Raw genomic sequence first — 16015 nt, forward strand, 5'->3', positions numbered from 1 at the left:
AATACTAGACTGTAATTTTTACCTATAAACATGTACCGTATTATTAAAGCTACAGCCTTAACTCCATTAAGTTCATTAGACTGCTCCTTATTAATCTGTGTGATATACTTTTGAGCATGTTTTCTACTAATACCCAGAGATCCTAAAGGGGCCTATAACCATGCTTTAAACCCTATAGCATTTAAGTTTTTCTACGTTTATAGGTACATGAGTGACTGGCTTAACCTACCTGTTGTTATGACCTCCTAGCTCCTTAATTAACCGTTTAACAAAGTTAGTATTAGGCTATATATTTTGCCCGCTAAAATGTACTATTAGAGTTGCGGCTCTAGCTTTATCAAGTTTTCATAACGCACTTTTTCAAAGGTCCAAGAGCGACCATCTGTGCTATTAACTTTCCTCTCCTGGGTCATTTAGATACTATTGGGCCCAAGAGTGGCTCTGTGAAGGCATGGAGGAAATTAAAGTTTATACAAAATGAGGTTACATTACCATATATTTTCTAAAGCCAATTGTTTCTTTTAAGAGTTTTCAGTTTTTCAGTTATGTCAAGAAATAGGGTATGTGAAAGATTTTCCTGTGTGTATTTTGCTACCATTATGTATTAATACCTGATATGTTATTCTCTTATCTTGATAACTGTCTAATTTATTTTTATAGTATTTGCTAACAACCTCAATAAAAAAAAAAAAATAGTTTGCTCTAGCTGAATCATGAAAGTTTAATTTTGACTTGACTGTCCCTTAAAAGGGAGATGTGTATTGAGCATTAAGGGTATATATATGCTGGGTGTTATGGTGTTAATGCAACATGCCTGTTGGGTGTTTAGGTGAGAAGAGTGTTGGGTGATGAGGGGAGATGTGTGTTGGGTGATAAGGGAGATGTGTGTTGAGTAATAAGGGAGATGTGTGTTGGGTGATAATGGAGTTGTGTGTTGAGTAAAAAGGGAGATGTGTGTTGGATGATAATGGAGATGTGTGTTGGTGATAAGCTGAGATGTGTGTTGGGTGATAAGTGTGTTGGGTAATAAGGGAGATGTGTGTTGGGCAATAAGGCAGATATGTGTTGGGTGATAATGAAGATGTGTGTTGGTGATAAGCTGAGATGGGTGTTGGGTGATAAGGGAGATGTGTGTTGGGTAATAAGGGAGAAGTGTGTTGGGCAATAAGGGAGATATGGGTTGGGTGATAAGGGAGATGTATTTTGGGTGATAAGCTGAAATGTGTGTTGGGCAATAAGGGAGATTTGTGTTAATTATAAGACGAGATGTGTGTTGGGTAATAAAGGAGATATGTGTTGGGTGATAAGGTAGTTGTGTGTTGGATGATAAGGGAGAAGTGTAAATAAGGGAGATATGTGTTGGGTGATAAGGAAGATGTGTGTTAGGGTGATAAGGAAGATGTGTGTTGGGTGATAGGGGAGATATCTGTTGGGTGATAAGGGAGATGTGTGTTGGGTGATAAGGGAGATGTGTGTTGGGTGATAAGGGAGATGTGTGTTGGGTGATAAGGGAGATGTGTGTTGGGTGATAAGGGGAGATGTGTGTTGGGTGATAAGGGAGATGTGTGTTGGGAGATAAGGTGGGATGTGTGTTTGGTGATAATCTGAGTTGTGTGTTGGGTGATAAGAGGAGATATGTGCTGGGTTATAAGGGAGATGTGTGCTGGGTGTTAACAGAGATGCGCGTTGGGTGATAAGGGCAGATGTGTGCTGGGTGATAAGCTGAGATATGTGTTGTGTGATAAGGGATATGAATGTTGGGTGATAAGGGAGATGTGTTTTGGGCGATAAGGGGATGTGTGTTGGGTGATAAGCTGGGATGTGTGTTGTGTGATAAGGGAGATGTGTGTTGGGTGATAAGGGGAGATGTGTGTTTGGTGATAATCTGAGTTGTGTGTTGGGTGATAAGAGGAGATATGTGCTGGGTTATAAGGGAGATGTGTGGTGGGTGTTAACAGAGATGCGTGTTGGGTGATAAGGGCAGATGTGTGTTGGATGATAAGGATGGATGAGTGTTGGATGATAAGGGGAGATGTGTGTTGGGTGATAATGGGAGATGTGTGCTGGGTGATAAGCTGAGATGTGTGTTGGGTGATATGGGGAGATGTGTGTTGGGTGATGGTGTGTTTGCGATAAGGGAAGATGTGTTTTGAGTGATAAGGGAGATGTGTGTTGGGTGATAAGGGAGATGTGTGTTGGGTGATAAGGGGAGATGTGTGTTGGGTGATAAGGGGAGATGTGTGTTGGGTGGTAAGGAGAGATGTGTGTTGGGTGATGGTGGGTTGGCGATAAGGGGAGATGTGTTTAAAATGATAAGGGATATGTGTGTTGGGTGATAAGGGGAGATGTGTGTTGGGTGATAAGGGAGATGTGTGTTGGGTGTTAACGTAGATGTGGGTTGGGTGATATGGGAGACATGTGCTGGGTGATAAGCTGAGATATGTGTTGGGCCATAAGGGAGATAATGGAGATGCGTGTTGGTGATAAGCTGAGATGTGTGTTGGGTGATAAGGGAGATGTGTTTTGGGTGATAAGGGGAGATGTGTGTTGGTGATAAGCTGAGATGTGTGTTGCGTGATAAGGGAGATATGTGTTGTGTGATAATAAGGGAGATATGTGTTGGGTGATAAGGGAGATATGTGTTGGGTGATAAGGGAGATATGTGTTGGGTGATAAGGGAGAAGTGTGTTGGGTGATAAAGGAGATATGTTTTGGGTGATAAGCTGAAATGTGTGTTGGGCAATTAGGGAGATTTGTGCTAATGATAAGACGAGATGTGTGTTGGGTGATAAGGGAGATGTGTGTTGGGTAATAAGGGAGAAGTCTGTTGGGTGATAAAGGAGATATGTGTTGGATGATAAGGTAGATGTGTGTTGGGTTATAAGGGAGATATGTGTTGGGTGATAAGGGAGAAGTGTGTTGGTTGATAAGGGAGATATGTGTTGGACGATAAGGAAGATGTGTGTTGGGTGATAGGGGAGATATCTGTTGGGAGATAAGGGAGATGTGTGTTGGGTGATAAGTGAGATGTGTGTTGGGTGATAAGCTAAACTGTGTGTTGGGTGATAAGGGAGATGTGTGTTGGGTGATAAGGGAGATGTGTTGGGTGATAAGGGGAGATGTGTGTTAGGTGATAAGGGAGATGTGTGTTGGGAGATAAGGTGAGCTATATATTGGCGATAAGTGGAGATGTGTGTTATGTGATAAGGGAGATGTGTGTGGTGATAAGCTAAAATGTGTGTTGGGTGATAAGCTAAAATGTGTGTTGGTTGATAAGCTGAGATGTTTGTTAGGTAATAAGGGATATGTGTGATGGGTAATAAGGGGAGATATGTGTTGGATGATAAGGGAGATATGTGTTGGGTGATAAGGGAGATATGTGTTGGGTGATAAGGGAGATATGTGTTGGGTGATAAGGGAGATATGTGTTGGGTGATAAGGGAGATGTGTGTGTGGTGTTAAGGGAGATATGTGTTGGATGATTTTGGAGTTTGGGAGATCTGTGTATGTGGCATTAAGGGGAGATGTGATTTTGGAACTTAGTGCAGCTCTTCATTTGACATTAAGGTGAGATTTACATTTCATGTTAAAAGTATTGCTTTTTTTTTAACAATAAATGGAGGTTTACTCAGAGCCATTTTAGTGTAATTATATTTTTGAGATTCCTCTAAGAAAACTTTTTTCTGTATCTTTACTGTTTCTGCGAGATGCCACTGTCACTGTTTTATACGGAGGTAAAGCCACAGCCTACAGAATAAAAACAGTGAGAGGTAGTGAGGTGCTAGAAACTGAGCCAACCTTCAGAAGGATTTTGAACAGTAGATAAAGAAGGGGAGTTGCTACACACAGATCAACTGGATAAATGGATTATAAACCAGAGACAAATAACAATACAGGTTGTGTGTCTAGGATGCTTGACCAGAGCCTTTAGTGTTATAAAAAAAAGTATAAAACGTGATCCCTATGTAAGATTTTTAAACAGATGTTGAATTTAACAAATGTCTTTTGTTCATTGGAATGAGCAATATTTTAAAATGTTAAAATTTAGTTGTGTAAAACATTAAAGGGACATGAAACCCCCAAATTTTCTTTTATGATTCAGATAGAGCATAACATTTTAAATGGCTTTCTCATTTCTTTCTATTAACAAATTTGCTTCATTCTCTTTGTATACTTTGTTGAAGGAGCAGCAATGCATTATGGGTAGCTAGCTTAGCCCATCAGGTGATTCAATGACAAGAAGGATATTTGTGCAGCCACCAATCAGCAGCTATCTCCCAGTAGTTCTTTGCTGGTCCTTAGCCCTAAAAGCACCAGTACAACAAAGTCATTTCTTTTTAAAAACTATCATTCATATGTAAAATGCTTCTTTTAAATGCAACGGGGGATATATAATGTTAGTAGTATCTATTTAAGGTTAATGCAATAGAATGCAAAGCCTATGTTATCTTATGTTTTTTATTGAGAACTCCTGGGAATAGGGAGCGCAATGGTATTCATATGATGCCCTTGATCTGTTTATGCCTATTAGTTAAAGGGCCAGTGTACAGTAATATTTTTTTGCTCATTTAATGACTTGTTATACCAGCTGCAGTGTATAAAATGTATGATAAATTGTTTATTTAGGTTTCTTTTTGTATATGAAATAGTTATTTTTTTTGTTTGAAACGGCAACTTATTAAAATGTGTTGAGCTTGCAGGGAATCCGATCTCCTTATTTTATTACTTTCTGTACACACAAAAGCTTCTTTATGTTACCTCTACCTGTAAACCAAAGCCCAATACTTAGAGAAAACAATTGAAAGATAGCATTGCATTACTTATCTCTCCTAACCCTCACTAGCATATAATTTCTTCTGTTGACTATGCTTACACAGCTTTTCTATAGCCAATACTTAAGTATAGAAACTTCCAGCATTCGTAGGGATACTGTAGCAAAATCAGATATTTCAAATGCCAAAATAACGGTAAATTAATAATTTGTAAACAATATAATACACTTCAGCAGGTAAAATGGATCATTGGGAACAAATTAAAGGGAAGAGAAATTTAGGATGCACTGTCTCTTTAATACAGTAAACTCCCAGCCTGTGCACCATGGGGTCAATTTATCAAGCTCCGTACGTGTTTCCAGCGAGCTTAAAGACCGTTGCTCCATAACCTGTCCGCCTGCTCTGAGTCGGCGGACAGAAATCAACCCGATCGGGTTAATTGACACCCCCTGCTAGCGGCCGATTGGCTGCGAATCTACAGGGGGCGGCATTGCACCAGCAGTTCAAAAAAACTGCTGGTGCAATGATAAATGCAGACAGCATATGCTGTCGGCATTTATCGATGTGCGGCGGACATGATACGCTACATTGTATCATGTCCGTCCGCACTATCATAAATAGACCCCCATACGTTAATCTTTCCTTACCTGTAGGAGTTATTTGTGCTGAGCTAAGTCGGACAAATCCTGCAACACAGATGAGAAAACTCAGAGGAATCATGTCAGGGCCGTCAGACTGCAAAGGGTGAGCTTCTGTCTGTATCCTCTGATATTTTATTTACCAGACACAGCTGATTATGTGGAGAGTGACCTCCTACAGGGAAAAGGTTGTATTTACTTAACGCATTTATAGTCAATGAACTCTTGTTACTAAGTCAGGTTGTGTATAAATTATAGTCTAACCAAAAACAAAAAAAAATAGATAGTTATTAGTTAATTTTACTTCAAGTGTTTTTCCCTAATATTATTTTTTTTTTTTACAAATTATTATTATTATTACATTGCAACATACAGTCATGTGAAAAAGAAAGTAGGTGCTCTTTGAATTCTATGGTTTTACGAATCAGGACATAATCTGGTCCTTAGCAGGTCTTATAATTAGGTAAATACAACCTAACCTAATCACCAACATCTGACATATTACACTGTGTGTCATATACTGAACAAATTTATAATTAATAATTGTTTTCTCAGAAAAATGTGGTTTTGTAGCTTAGGTAAGAATTTCCAGCATATATATATATTTGCTTAATATGTGGATATTCAAACAATAAAGCAGTTCATGAAAAACAAGTTTACTTATATCTTACTTGCATAAACTGAAAATTATCCAATTGCAAGGTAAAGATTATAAGTGTATACCAAGTTAAAGCTGAAGAAATGCCTTTTTCAAGAAGTGAGCTCTTGTGAATAACATACAAATGATATTTTCTAGCTCTTTGCAGAATGAGTAGCAAGTTAAAGCAGCAAAGTGTTAAAATTAGCTTAGTCAGAGAGTCTGTTATTTCACATTGCAGTTTAGGTGTTAATTAAATTCAGACACACAATCCGTTAGTATGAGATGCTGGTTAGACTAGCTAGTGTAGATAGAAAGTCTGTAGTCTTGATAACTGTATATAAAGGTTACTTTGTTTAAGTAAAGTAAAAGTATCACAGAGTAACAAGTTGTTAAATTTAATCACAGTGATGGTAACACTATACTTGCGTAACAAACAGGATTAGGCTCCTCTGTAAAGTGCCGATATCCACTTGATGCCTGTCAGCTGTTTTGTGTGGAGCTGCAGTTCTGTGCTACAGAGACACAGAGAGATCCAGCTGCGTCTGTTGGTAGGCGTTCACTGAGCTTCTACAGATGATGATGACGTCAGCGGAACAGCGTTCCGAAACAGAGAGTGCTGCGGTTAAGCTTTGAGAGGTAAATAGCTTTTGCAGATAAACTATAAATCCAGGAAAGAAGAGGTTATAATTAATGAAGACAAAGTTCCTGATAACTAGATAAAACTAGTGACGATAAGCAGGAACAGGGTTGGCTCCAGGTATAAGTTTCTGCACACTAAGTACGTCTGCTTGGCTTGAAGGAAATCAGCAAATGAGTTTCAATAAACAAGCAACTACAGGTGTTCTGAACTATCCTTTTAAAGGGGAGTGAGCTATGGGCAGGTATTATTGTTCTTAAAGAGACAGTATCCTGACAGATCCCCCCTTTCAGGAGGGGGTGTACCGTTTTTTCGTTGCCGGTTTATACTGATTTTTCACATGGAATTCAGTAAGTAACCGGGGGACATGAATATCCTTCAGAGGTATCCAAGAATCTTCCTCTACACCGTATCCTGTCCAATGTACCAAATATTCCAATCTCTTGCCTCGGAGTCGTGAATCAAGAATTTTCTCGACCTCGTATTCGATTTGATCGTCAACAACTGAGGTGGTGGTATCATCCTGAGATATAGGATCCGACGTTCCAAGGTATATTTTCAACAGGGAAACATGGAAAGTTGGATGGATCCTCAATGTTGAGGGTAACCTTAATTTTATGGCATTTGTATTAATGAGTTTTATTACCTTGAATGGTCCAATGAACTGATTTGCCAATTTTTCGGCTGGTACTTTAAGTTTGAGATTTTTTGTAGAGAGCCAGACTTGATCTCCCAATTTATAAGAAGGAGGTTTTTTATGTTTTTTGTTGAAGTAAAGCTTTTGTTTGTTTTTTGCATCATCAAGATGTTTCCTTAATAATGTCATGGAGGTTTTGATGTTAGTGGGATGATCCTCAATGTACGGATAAGAGGTTGATGTAGTCGTTTTGGGTAATGTCAAAGGATGAAACCCATACGTGGCATAGAAGGGAGACATCTTTATGGATAAGTTAAAGGAGTTATTATATGAAAATTCCGCCATGGGTAACCAGTCTATCCATTCGTCTTGTATACTGTATGTGAAACATAACATCTAAGGTACTGTTCCAAGGTCTGGTTGAGACGCTCCGTTAAGCTGTTTGACTGAGGATGGAAAGCTGTGGTCAGTCTTAGTGATATATTTAATAGATGACAGAGTTCTTTCCAAAACCTCGAGGTGAACTATGTTCCCCGGTCAGTAACTATGGATGTGGGTAGACCGTGTAGTCTGACAACCTCTGAAAAGAAGACTTTGGCGGTTGTTATGGCATTGGGAATCTTTTTTAGAGGTACGAAATGTGCCAAACGAGTCAGATGATCAACCACTACCATTATGGTTGTGAAGTTATTTGAGTTAGGCAAATCCACGATAAAATCCATCGCGATCATTGTCCATGGAACATCTGGAACGGGTAAAGGGTTTAATAAACCAAAAGGTTTGTGATGTGCTTTTTTGTTTCTTGCACAGACATGACAATTTTGTATATATCCAATAATATCCTGTTTCAAATTAGGCCACCAGTATTGTCTGCTTAAAAGCTCATGAGTTTTAGTTATACCTGGATGACCAGACAACGGGGAGTCATGATGATGTTGAAGGAGTACTGTGCATAAAGCTGAAGGCACATAAATGAGACGATTGTGAAGGAATGAAACAGGTATGGAAGTGTCCAAGTCTTGAGCAGATTGTAAGTCTGATAAAAAAGTGGTTGCAGTTGCTAGGAATTTGTGTGAAGGAATGATAGGCCTGGCTTCCTCTGAGTCATTGTGGGAAGTAAGTGATCGTGAGAGAGCATCTGCCTGAGTGTTCCTTGACCCTGGTCTGTAACTTAGCTGAAAATTAAAACAATCAAAAAACAGTGACCATCGTACTTGTCTTGATGATAGAGTCTTGTTTCTTTTCAGATATTGTAGATTCTTATGGTCAGTTAGTACTTGAAAAGGTTCCTCTGTCCCTTCTAGCAGGTGTCTCCAATGGTCAAGGGCACTTTTTATGGCTAGAAGTTCCAGATCACCAACTGAATAATTTCTTTCAGCCGTGGTAAGTAGTCGAGAATAATAAGCAACAGGATGTCGCTCTTGAGATCCTTTGCGTTGTTGAGACAGTATAGCTCCAAGACCTACGTTAGAAGCATCCACTTCTAAGGTGAACTGAGAATCAGAGTTTGGTAGTTGTAGAACTGGTGCAGTAGAAAAACTTTTCTTTAAATAGTCAAATGCATCCTGAGCAGCTTCGGTCCATATGAACTTTTGTTTCCCAGTGAGCTTAGTTAAAGGTTGAACTATTGTTGAAAACCCCTGTATGAATTTTCTATAAAAATTCGAGAATCCTAAGAATCTCTGTAGAGATTTAAGCGTGGTGGGAGTTGGCCATTTTAATACAGCTTCAACCTTATCGGGATCCATAAGGATTTCGTTTGGGGTGATGATGTATCCAAGAAATTTAATAGTTTTTGCGTGGAATTCACATTTCTCTGCTTTGGCATATAAATGATATTCTCTTAGTCTTGTTAGGACCCATCTTACATGCTTAACATGTTCAGTGAAATTCTTGGAGAAAATTAATATATCATCTAGATATATAACTACGCACACATCCATTAGAAGTTTGAAAATTTCATTTATAAAAAATTGAAATGGGGCTGGGGCGTTAGTTAAGCCAAACGGCATTACATTATATTGGAATAACCCATAGCGGGTCCTAAACGATGTTTTCCACTCATCCCCTTTCCGCATTCTAATGAGATTATAAGCCCCCTTAAGGTCTAACTTGATAAAAACAGTGGGGTCTGTCAATCTCTCCAGTAACTCAGGGATAAGTGGAAGTGGGTATCAATTCTTAATTGTGATTGCATTGAGACCTCTATAATTGATAATAAGTCGAAGGGAGCCATCTTTGTTGGTTACAAAGAATATCCCAGTGGCAGCTGGTGAGGTAGAAGTAGAAATAAATCCCTTTCTTAAATTGTCATCGAGATAATATCTAAGATATTTTAATTCCTTTTGGGACAAAGTTAAAATTCGACCAAATGGGATGGTGGTACCTGGTTTGGTGTCAATGGGACAGTCATAGGGACGGTGTGGAGGCAGATTTTCTGCTTTCTTGAGGTTAAAAACATCAGAGAAATCGGAATACTCTGAGGGTATTTGTTTTTGTGCAAGTTTTATCTCTACATATGGATAACATGTGGAGGTACAGTAAGGTGAATTAAAGATGTAAGTGTTTTTACACCAATCTATTACTGGGTTGTGTTTATGTAACCATGGGAATCCCAGAATGATGGGGTGTAAAGAACTTGGGATTATGTCAAATGTGATATACTCCTTATGACCTGTATCAGTTGTAACTAAGAGGGGTATTGTATGGTGCGTTATAGGCCCTTTTAAGTAAGTGGAACCATCAATGACTTTCACAAGCACTGGGTTTTGCTTAAGCACACAAGGAATTTTATTTACAGTTACAAGGTTTTTATCCATGAACATTCTGTAAGCACCAGAATCAATCATAGCCACGTTCTTGAGAAGATGTTGATCCCACTGCAAAGACAATGGAAGTGTTAAGCACGTATTACAACTAAGAACAGTCTTAGGTTAACTGATAAAATCTTACCCCGTTTCTGCCGGTTCAGGATTGGACAGGTAGACACAGTATGATCCTTTTGTCCACAATACATGCATAGGTTTGCAAGTCTTCTTCTAGATTTTTCCTCTTGAGAAAGTGGACCTTTAATGGTGCCAATCTCCATAGGTACTGGTGGTATGATTCCTCTGTCAGGGTGGGTAGTTGTATACTTCTTAGGAAAGGGATCAGTGTTATGTTTTTCAGACCGTCTTTCCCTATATCTGCGGTCCATTTGAATACATATCTTAATGAGTGTGTCTAAGGACTCTGGAAATTCAATGCACGACAATTCATCTTTCAGATGTTCTGAGAGTCCCAATCTAAATTGGTTTCTTAGACTTACAGAATTCCATTGTGAATCCGTGACCCATAACTGGAATTCTGCCACGTAATCTTCCACTGGTCTTTTTCCTTGTCTCAGAGTCCTTAGATTATTTTCGGCAGTGATTTGAGTGTTACTGTCTTCGTACAAAACAGACATAGCCTTAAAAAATTCTTCTAATGACTCTAAGATAGGATCAGTGGTTTTTAAAGAACCTGTCTGCCCATGATCTGGGTTCAACGTTTAGAAAAGAAATAACTGTACATACTCTGATTCTATCAGTATGATATGTTTTAGGTTTCATTGTAAATAGCAGCATACAAGCGTTTCTAAACTCACGAAAACGTGAACGTATTCCAGAGAAAACAGGAGGAGGGTTGATATGAGGCTCTGGATGTTCTGTTGTTTTCTGAGTAAAAAAGTCATTTATTAACCGCTTAAGTGTATTATTTTCATTTTTTACCTCATTTAACCCTTGTGCCAAAATCTCTATTTTTTTATTTAGAGTAGCTATTTCGTTAGCCATAGAGGCTGGATCCATTTCTTTTTTGGGCTTGTTTATTCTGTCATATACTGAACAAATTTATAATTAATAATTGTTTTCTCAGAAAAATGTGGTTTTGTAGCTTAGGTAAGAATTTCCAGCATATATATATATTTGCTTAATATGTGGATATTCAAACAATAAAGCAGTTCATGAAAAACAAGTTTACTTATATATTACTTGCACAAACTGAAAATTATCCAATTGCAAGGTAAAGATTATAAGTGTATACCAAGTTAAAGCTGAAGAAATGCCTTTTTCAAGAAGTGAGCTCTTGTGAATAACATACAAATGATATTTTCTAGCTCTTTGCAGAATGAGTAGCAAGTTAAAGCAGCAAAGTGTTAAAATTAGCTTAGTCAGAGAGTCTGTTATTTCACAATGCAGTTTAGGTGTTAATTAAATTCAGACACACAATCCGTTAGTATGAGATGCTGGTTAGACTTTAGTTAGTGTAGATAGAAAGTCTGTAGTCTTGATAACTGTATATAAAGGTTACTTTGTTTAAGTAAAGTAAAAGTATCACAGAGTAACAAGTTGTTAAATTTAATCACAGTGATGGTAACACTATACTTGCGTAACAAACAGGATTAGGCTCCTCTGTAAAGTGCTGATATCCACTTGATGCCTGTCAGCTGTTTTGTGTGGAGCTGCAGTTCTGTGCTACAGAGACACAGAGAGATCCAGCTGCGTCTGTTGGTAGGCGTTCACTGAGCTTCTACAGATGATGATGACGTCAGCGGAACAGCGTTCCGAAACAGAGAGTGCTGCGGTTAAGCTTTGAGAGGTAAATAGCTTTTGCAGATAAACTATAAATCCAGGAAAGAAGAGGTTATAATTAATGAAGACAAAGTTCCTGATAACTAGATAAAACTAGTGACGATAAGCAGGAACAGGGTTGGCTCCAGGTATAAGTTTCTGCACACTAAGTACGTCTGCTTGGCTTGAAGGAAATCAGCAAATGAGTTTCAATAAACAAGCAACTACAGGTGTTCTGAACTATCCTTTTTGAAAGGGGAGTGAGCTATGGGCAGGTATTATTGTTCTTAAAGAGACAGTATCCTGACAGATCCCCCCTTTCAGGAGGGGGTGTACCGTTTTTTCGTTGCTGGTTTATACTGATTTTTCACATGGAATTCAGTAAGTAACCGGGGGACATGAATATCCTTCAGAGGTATCCAAGAATCTTCCTCTACACCGTATCCTGTCCAATGTACCAAATATTGTGCTATTAAGCTTTGAGAGGTAAATAGCTTTTGCAGATAAACTATAAATCCAGGAAAGAAGAGGTTATAATTAATGAAGACAAAGTTCCTGATAACTAGATAAAACTAGTGACGATAAGCAGGAACAGGGTTGGCTCCAGGTATAAGTTTCTGCACACTAAGTACGTCTGCTTGGCTTGAAGGAAATCAGCAAATGAGTTTCAATAAACAAGCAACTACAGGTGTTCTGAACTATCCTTTTTGAAAGGGGAGTGAGCTATGGGCAGGTATTATTGTTCTTAAAGAGACAGTATCCTGACAGATCCCCCCTTTCAGGAGGGGGTGTACCGTTTTTTCGTTGCTGGTTTATACTGATTTTTCACATGGAATTCAGTAAGTAACTGGGGGACATGAATATCCTTCAGAGGTATCCAAGAATCTTCCTCTACACCGTATCCTGTCCAATGTACCAAATATTGTGCTATTAAGCTTTGAGAGGTAAATAGCTTTTGCAGATAAACTATAAATCCAGGAAAGAAGAGGTTATAATTAATGAAGACAAAGTTCCTGATAACTAGTAAAAACTAGTGACGATAAGCAGGATCAGGGTTGGCTCCAGGTATAAGTTTCTGCACACTAAGGGCTAGATTTATCAAGCCCCTGCGGCAGCAAGTTCTCACAAGAACTTGCTCGCCGCGATTTATCAAGTAGCGGTCACCAGACCGATGCTTCCCTAACATCTTCGCCACATCTATCTTTTGGGGCGAAAATCAATCTCCTCAGTCGAGTCCGACCGAGGAGATTGACAGCTCCTGCCCACGCGTGATTGGCTGTGCGCGGGCAGGGGGCAGGATTGCACGCGAGCGCAAAATTGCGCTCGTGTGCAATGTTAATTACCTGCGGGTAATTGCGCCCCGCCACAGGCGAGCTGAGGCATACAGGGGCGCGTATACGCGCCCCTGTACGCCTCAGGGTTGATAAATCTAGCCCTAAGTACGTCTGCTTGGCTTGAAGGAAATCAGCAATTGAGTTTCAATAAACAAGCAACTACAGGTGTTCTGAACTACCCTTTTAAAGGGAAGTGAGCTATGGGCAGGTATTATTGTTCTTAAAGAGACAGTATCCTGACACCGTGTCATGATTTATTTAACAAAAATAAAGACAAAATGGAGAAGCCATGCATGAAAAATGAGGTACACTTTATGATTCCATCGCTTGAAGAACCATCTTTAGCAACAATAACATGAAGTGTTTATTTTCTGTATGACTTTATCAGTCTCTCTGGAAAATGGAAGTTACAAATATTTGCATGAAATGTTAATTTAGGAATCCACATTTGGGGCATTTGATTTATGATTGTGCTAAGTTGAAACCATAATGCTTGAGGTTGGCAAATTTTCTCTCACAAATAACAAAAACAAGGGTTAGCTTGACAAAGGAAACTATTTTATTTCTATCTAGCGATGACTCTTGGAGGGGCAATGGGAAATTCATCAGGGTAGCAGTATTAATTCTTAGAAAGCTAATTAGATCAATGCTAAGATTCCCTTAATTAGTCAAGTGAAAAATATGCTAGTTAACCATGTGATAATAGATACATATGACTATACAATGGAAAGAAGAAGGAAGAGTGAATCACTACAATTTGGAGGGAATTTATTAACTATATGGCTTCAGAGTTCAAAAATTGAATAGGCTGGTTTGTTCATTTCCAAATTAAATAAGAGGAAAGATGAGGGGGAAATTAATTATGTCATAGGTTGATTCTTGATTGTAGACGGGGGAGGAAGAGAGGGATATAATATTTATGAAGTTAAAAAATGATTTATATATTTTATATTTGGTATAATTTGGGTCGTTATTTGGATTTATAAATGTTAACACATTTATTATCTGTATTACATAAACTGGGTAATGATGAAATATTGATTAATCTTTGTGGAGCATTTTATCTCTGTAATACATGTTATTGTTTGTTTATATAGGTGATTAATAAAGGAAACAAATAAAAAAAAAGTGTTTAGTGGATATTTCAATAGAAGGTAATTGGGTATAACAGATTTCCCAATATGGTCTAGAAACATTGAATCACAACAACTGATTCAAGTGGTTTTCCTGCTCGTCCTCCTCTCTACATCATAGAGAGGGTGAAACCAATTCACTCCACAATATTTGTTGAATGACGGGAGGCAGAGAGAGTATTTCACCTAATGGGCAGCTTAGCCTTAGTGATGTGGTGGAAAAGACGTGGTTAAGGAGCATCAATTTCATAGCTGTACTAATAAATGGAGTAGTCCTTGTAGTATGTGAAGTTAAGTCATTTATTGGAGACATTGGCATCTATTTATCAAAGCGTCAACTTACCTGCATTCGACGACACCAATACGCTCGCCTAAGATCGCCTAACATCGCTGCCACGGACCTGAATACGTTCTCCAAAGTTACCAAAAAAGCTGTCAAAAAGCCGCACACCAAGTATGGTGCGATGAGCAGTGGACTGTTGTTAACTAACAGTCATCGATCTCGCTGCTCTTCGGCTTTTTTGCAGCTTTCTTGGTACCCTGTCACTAAACACCCACACTATACTATACTGTTTACCCCCTATACCGCTGCTCCAGGAGCCCACCGCAACTCTAATAAATGTATTAACCCCTAAACCGCCGCTCCCGGAGCCCACTGCAACTCTAATAAATGTATTAACCCCTAAACTGCCGCTCCCAGAGCCCACTGCAACTGTAATAAATGTATTGACCCCGAAACCGCTGCTCCCGGACCCCGCCACAACTAAATACAATTATTAACCCCTAAACCACCGCTCCTGGACCCCGGCGCAACTAAATACAATTATTAACCCCTAAACCGCTGCTCCCGGAGCCCACCACCACCTACATTATACTTATTAACCCCTAATCTGCCACCCCCTACACCGCCGCCACCTACATTATATTTATTAACCGCTAATCTGCCCCCCCCACACCGCTGCCACCTACATTATATTTATTAACCACTAATCTGCCCCCCCCTACACTGCCGCCACCTAAATTATATTTATTAACTCCTAATCTGCCGTCCCCAATGTCATCGCCACTATATTAAATTTATTAACCACTAAACCTAAGTCTAACCCTAACCCTAACACCCCCTAACTTAAATATAATTTAAATAAATCTAAATAAAAATAACTCATTAAATTAATTATTCCTATTTAAAACTAAATACTTACCTGTAAAATAAACCATAAGCTAGCTACAATATAACTAATAGTTACATTGTAGCTAGCTTAGGGTTTCTTTTTATTTTACAGGTAACTTTGTATTTATTTAACTAGGTAGAATAGTTACTAAATAGTTATTAACTATTTAATAACTTCCTAGTTAAAATAAATACAAATATACCTGTAAAATAAAACCTAACCTAAGTTACACTAACACTGCATTGTTCTAGAATTAAGTTCAACTCCAAGACTTTTCACGTGCTGCTCCTGTCCTTTGGAACTCTCTACCCCGCACCATAAGACTGTCTCCAACCTTGTATAGCTTCAGACGCTCCTTGTAAACCCACTTATTCAGAGAGGCTTACCATCTCTCCTCCATCCCTCATCCGAACCAAACTAATACATGAACTGCCCGACTTACTGCTGCAACTACAACCGATGT

The 16015-nt window shown here is 38.8% G+C and overlaps 1 protein-coding gene across 1 annotated transcript in view; it reads right to left on the reverse strand.

Moving 5' to 3' along the window:
- LOC128641196 (uncharacterized) overlaps positions 1-16015 on the reverse strand; it is a 287350-nt gene that overhangs the window by 120746 nt on the left and 150589 nt on the right. Inside the window, exons 18-21 of the mRNA XM_053693763.1 lie at positions 10632-10840; positions 9711-10203; positions 7903-9251; positions 5420-5537 (exon numbers count right to left, since the gene is read on the reverse strand). Coding sequence (XP_053549738.1) covers positions 5420-5537; positions 7903-9251; positions 9711-10203; positions 10632-10840 — 2169 coding nt within the window. The remainder of the gene's footprint in view (positions 1-5419; positions 5538-7902; positions 9252-9710; positions 10204-10631; positions 10841-16015) is intronic.

The sequence above is a fragment of the Bombina bombina genome, chromosome 10 (assembly GCF_027579735.1).
Source record: "Bombina bombina isolate aBomBom1 chromosome 10, aBomBom1.pri, whole genome shotgun sequence".
NCBI lineage: Eukaryota > Metazoa > Chordata > Amphibia > Anura > Bombinatoridae > Bombina > Bombina bombina.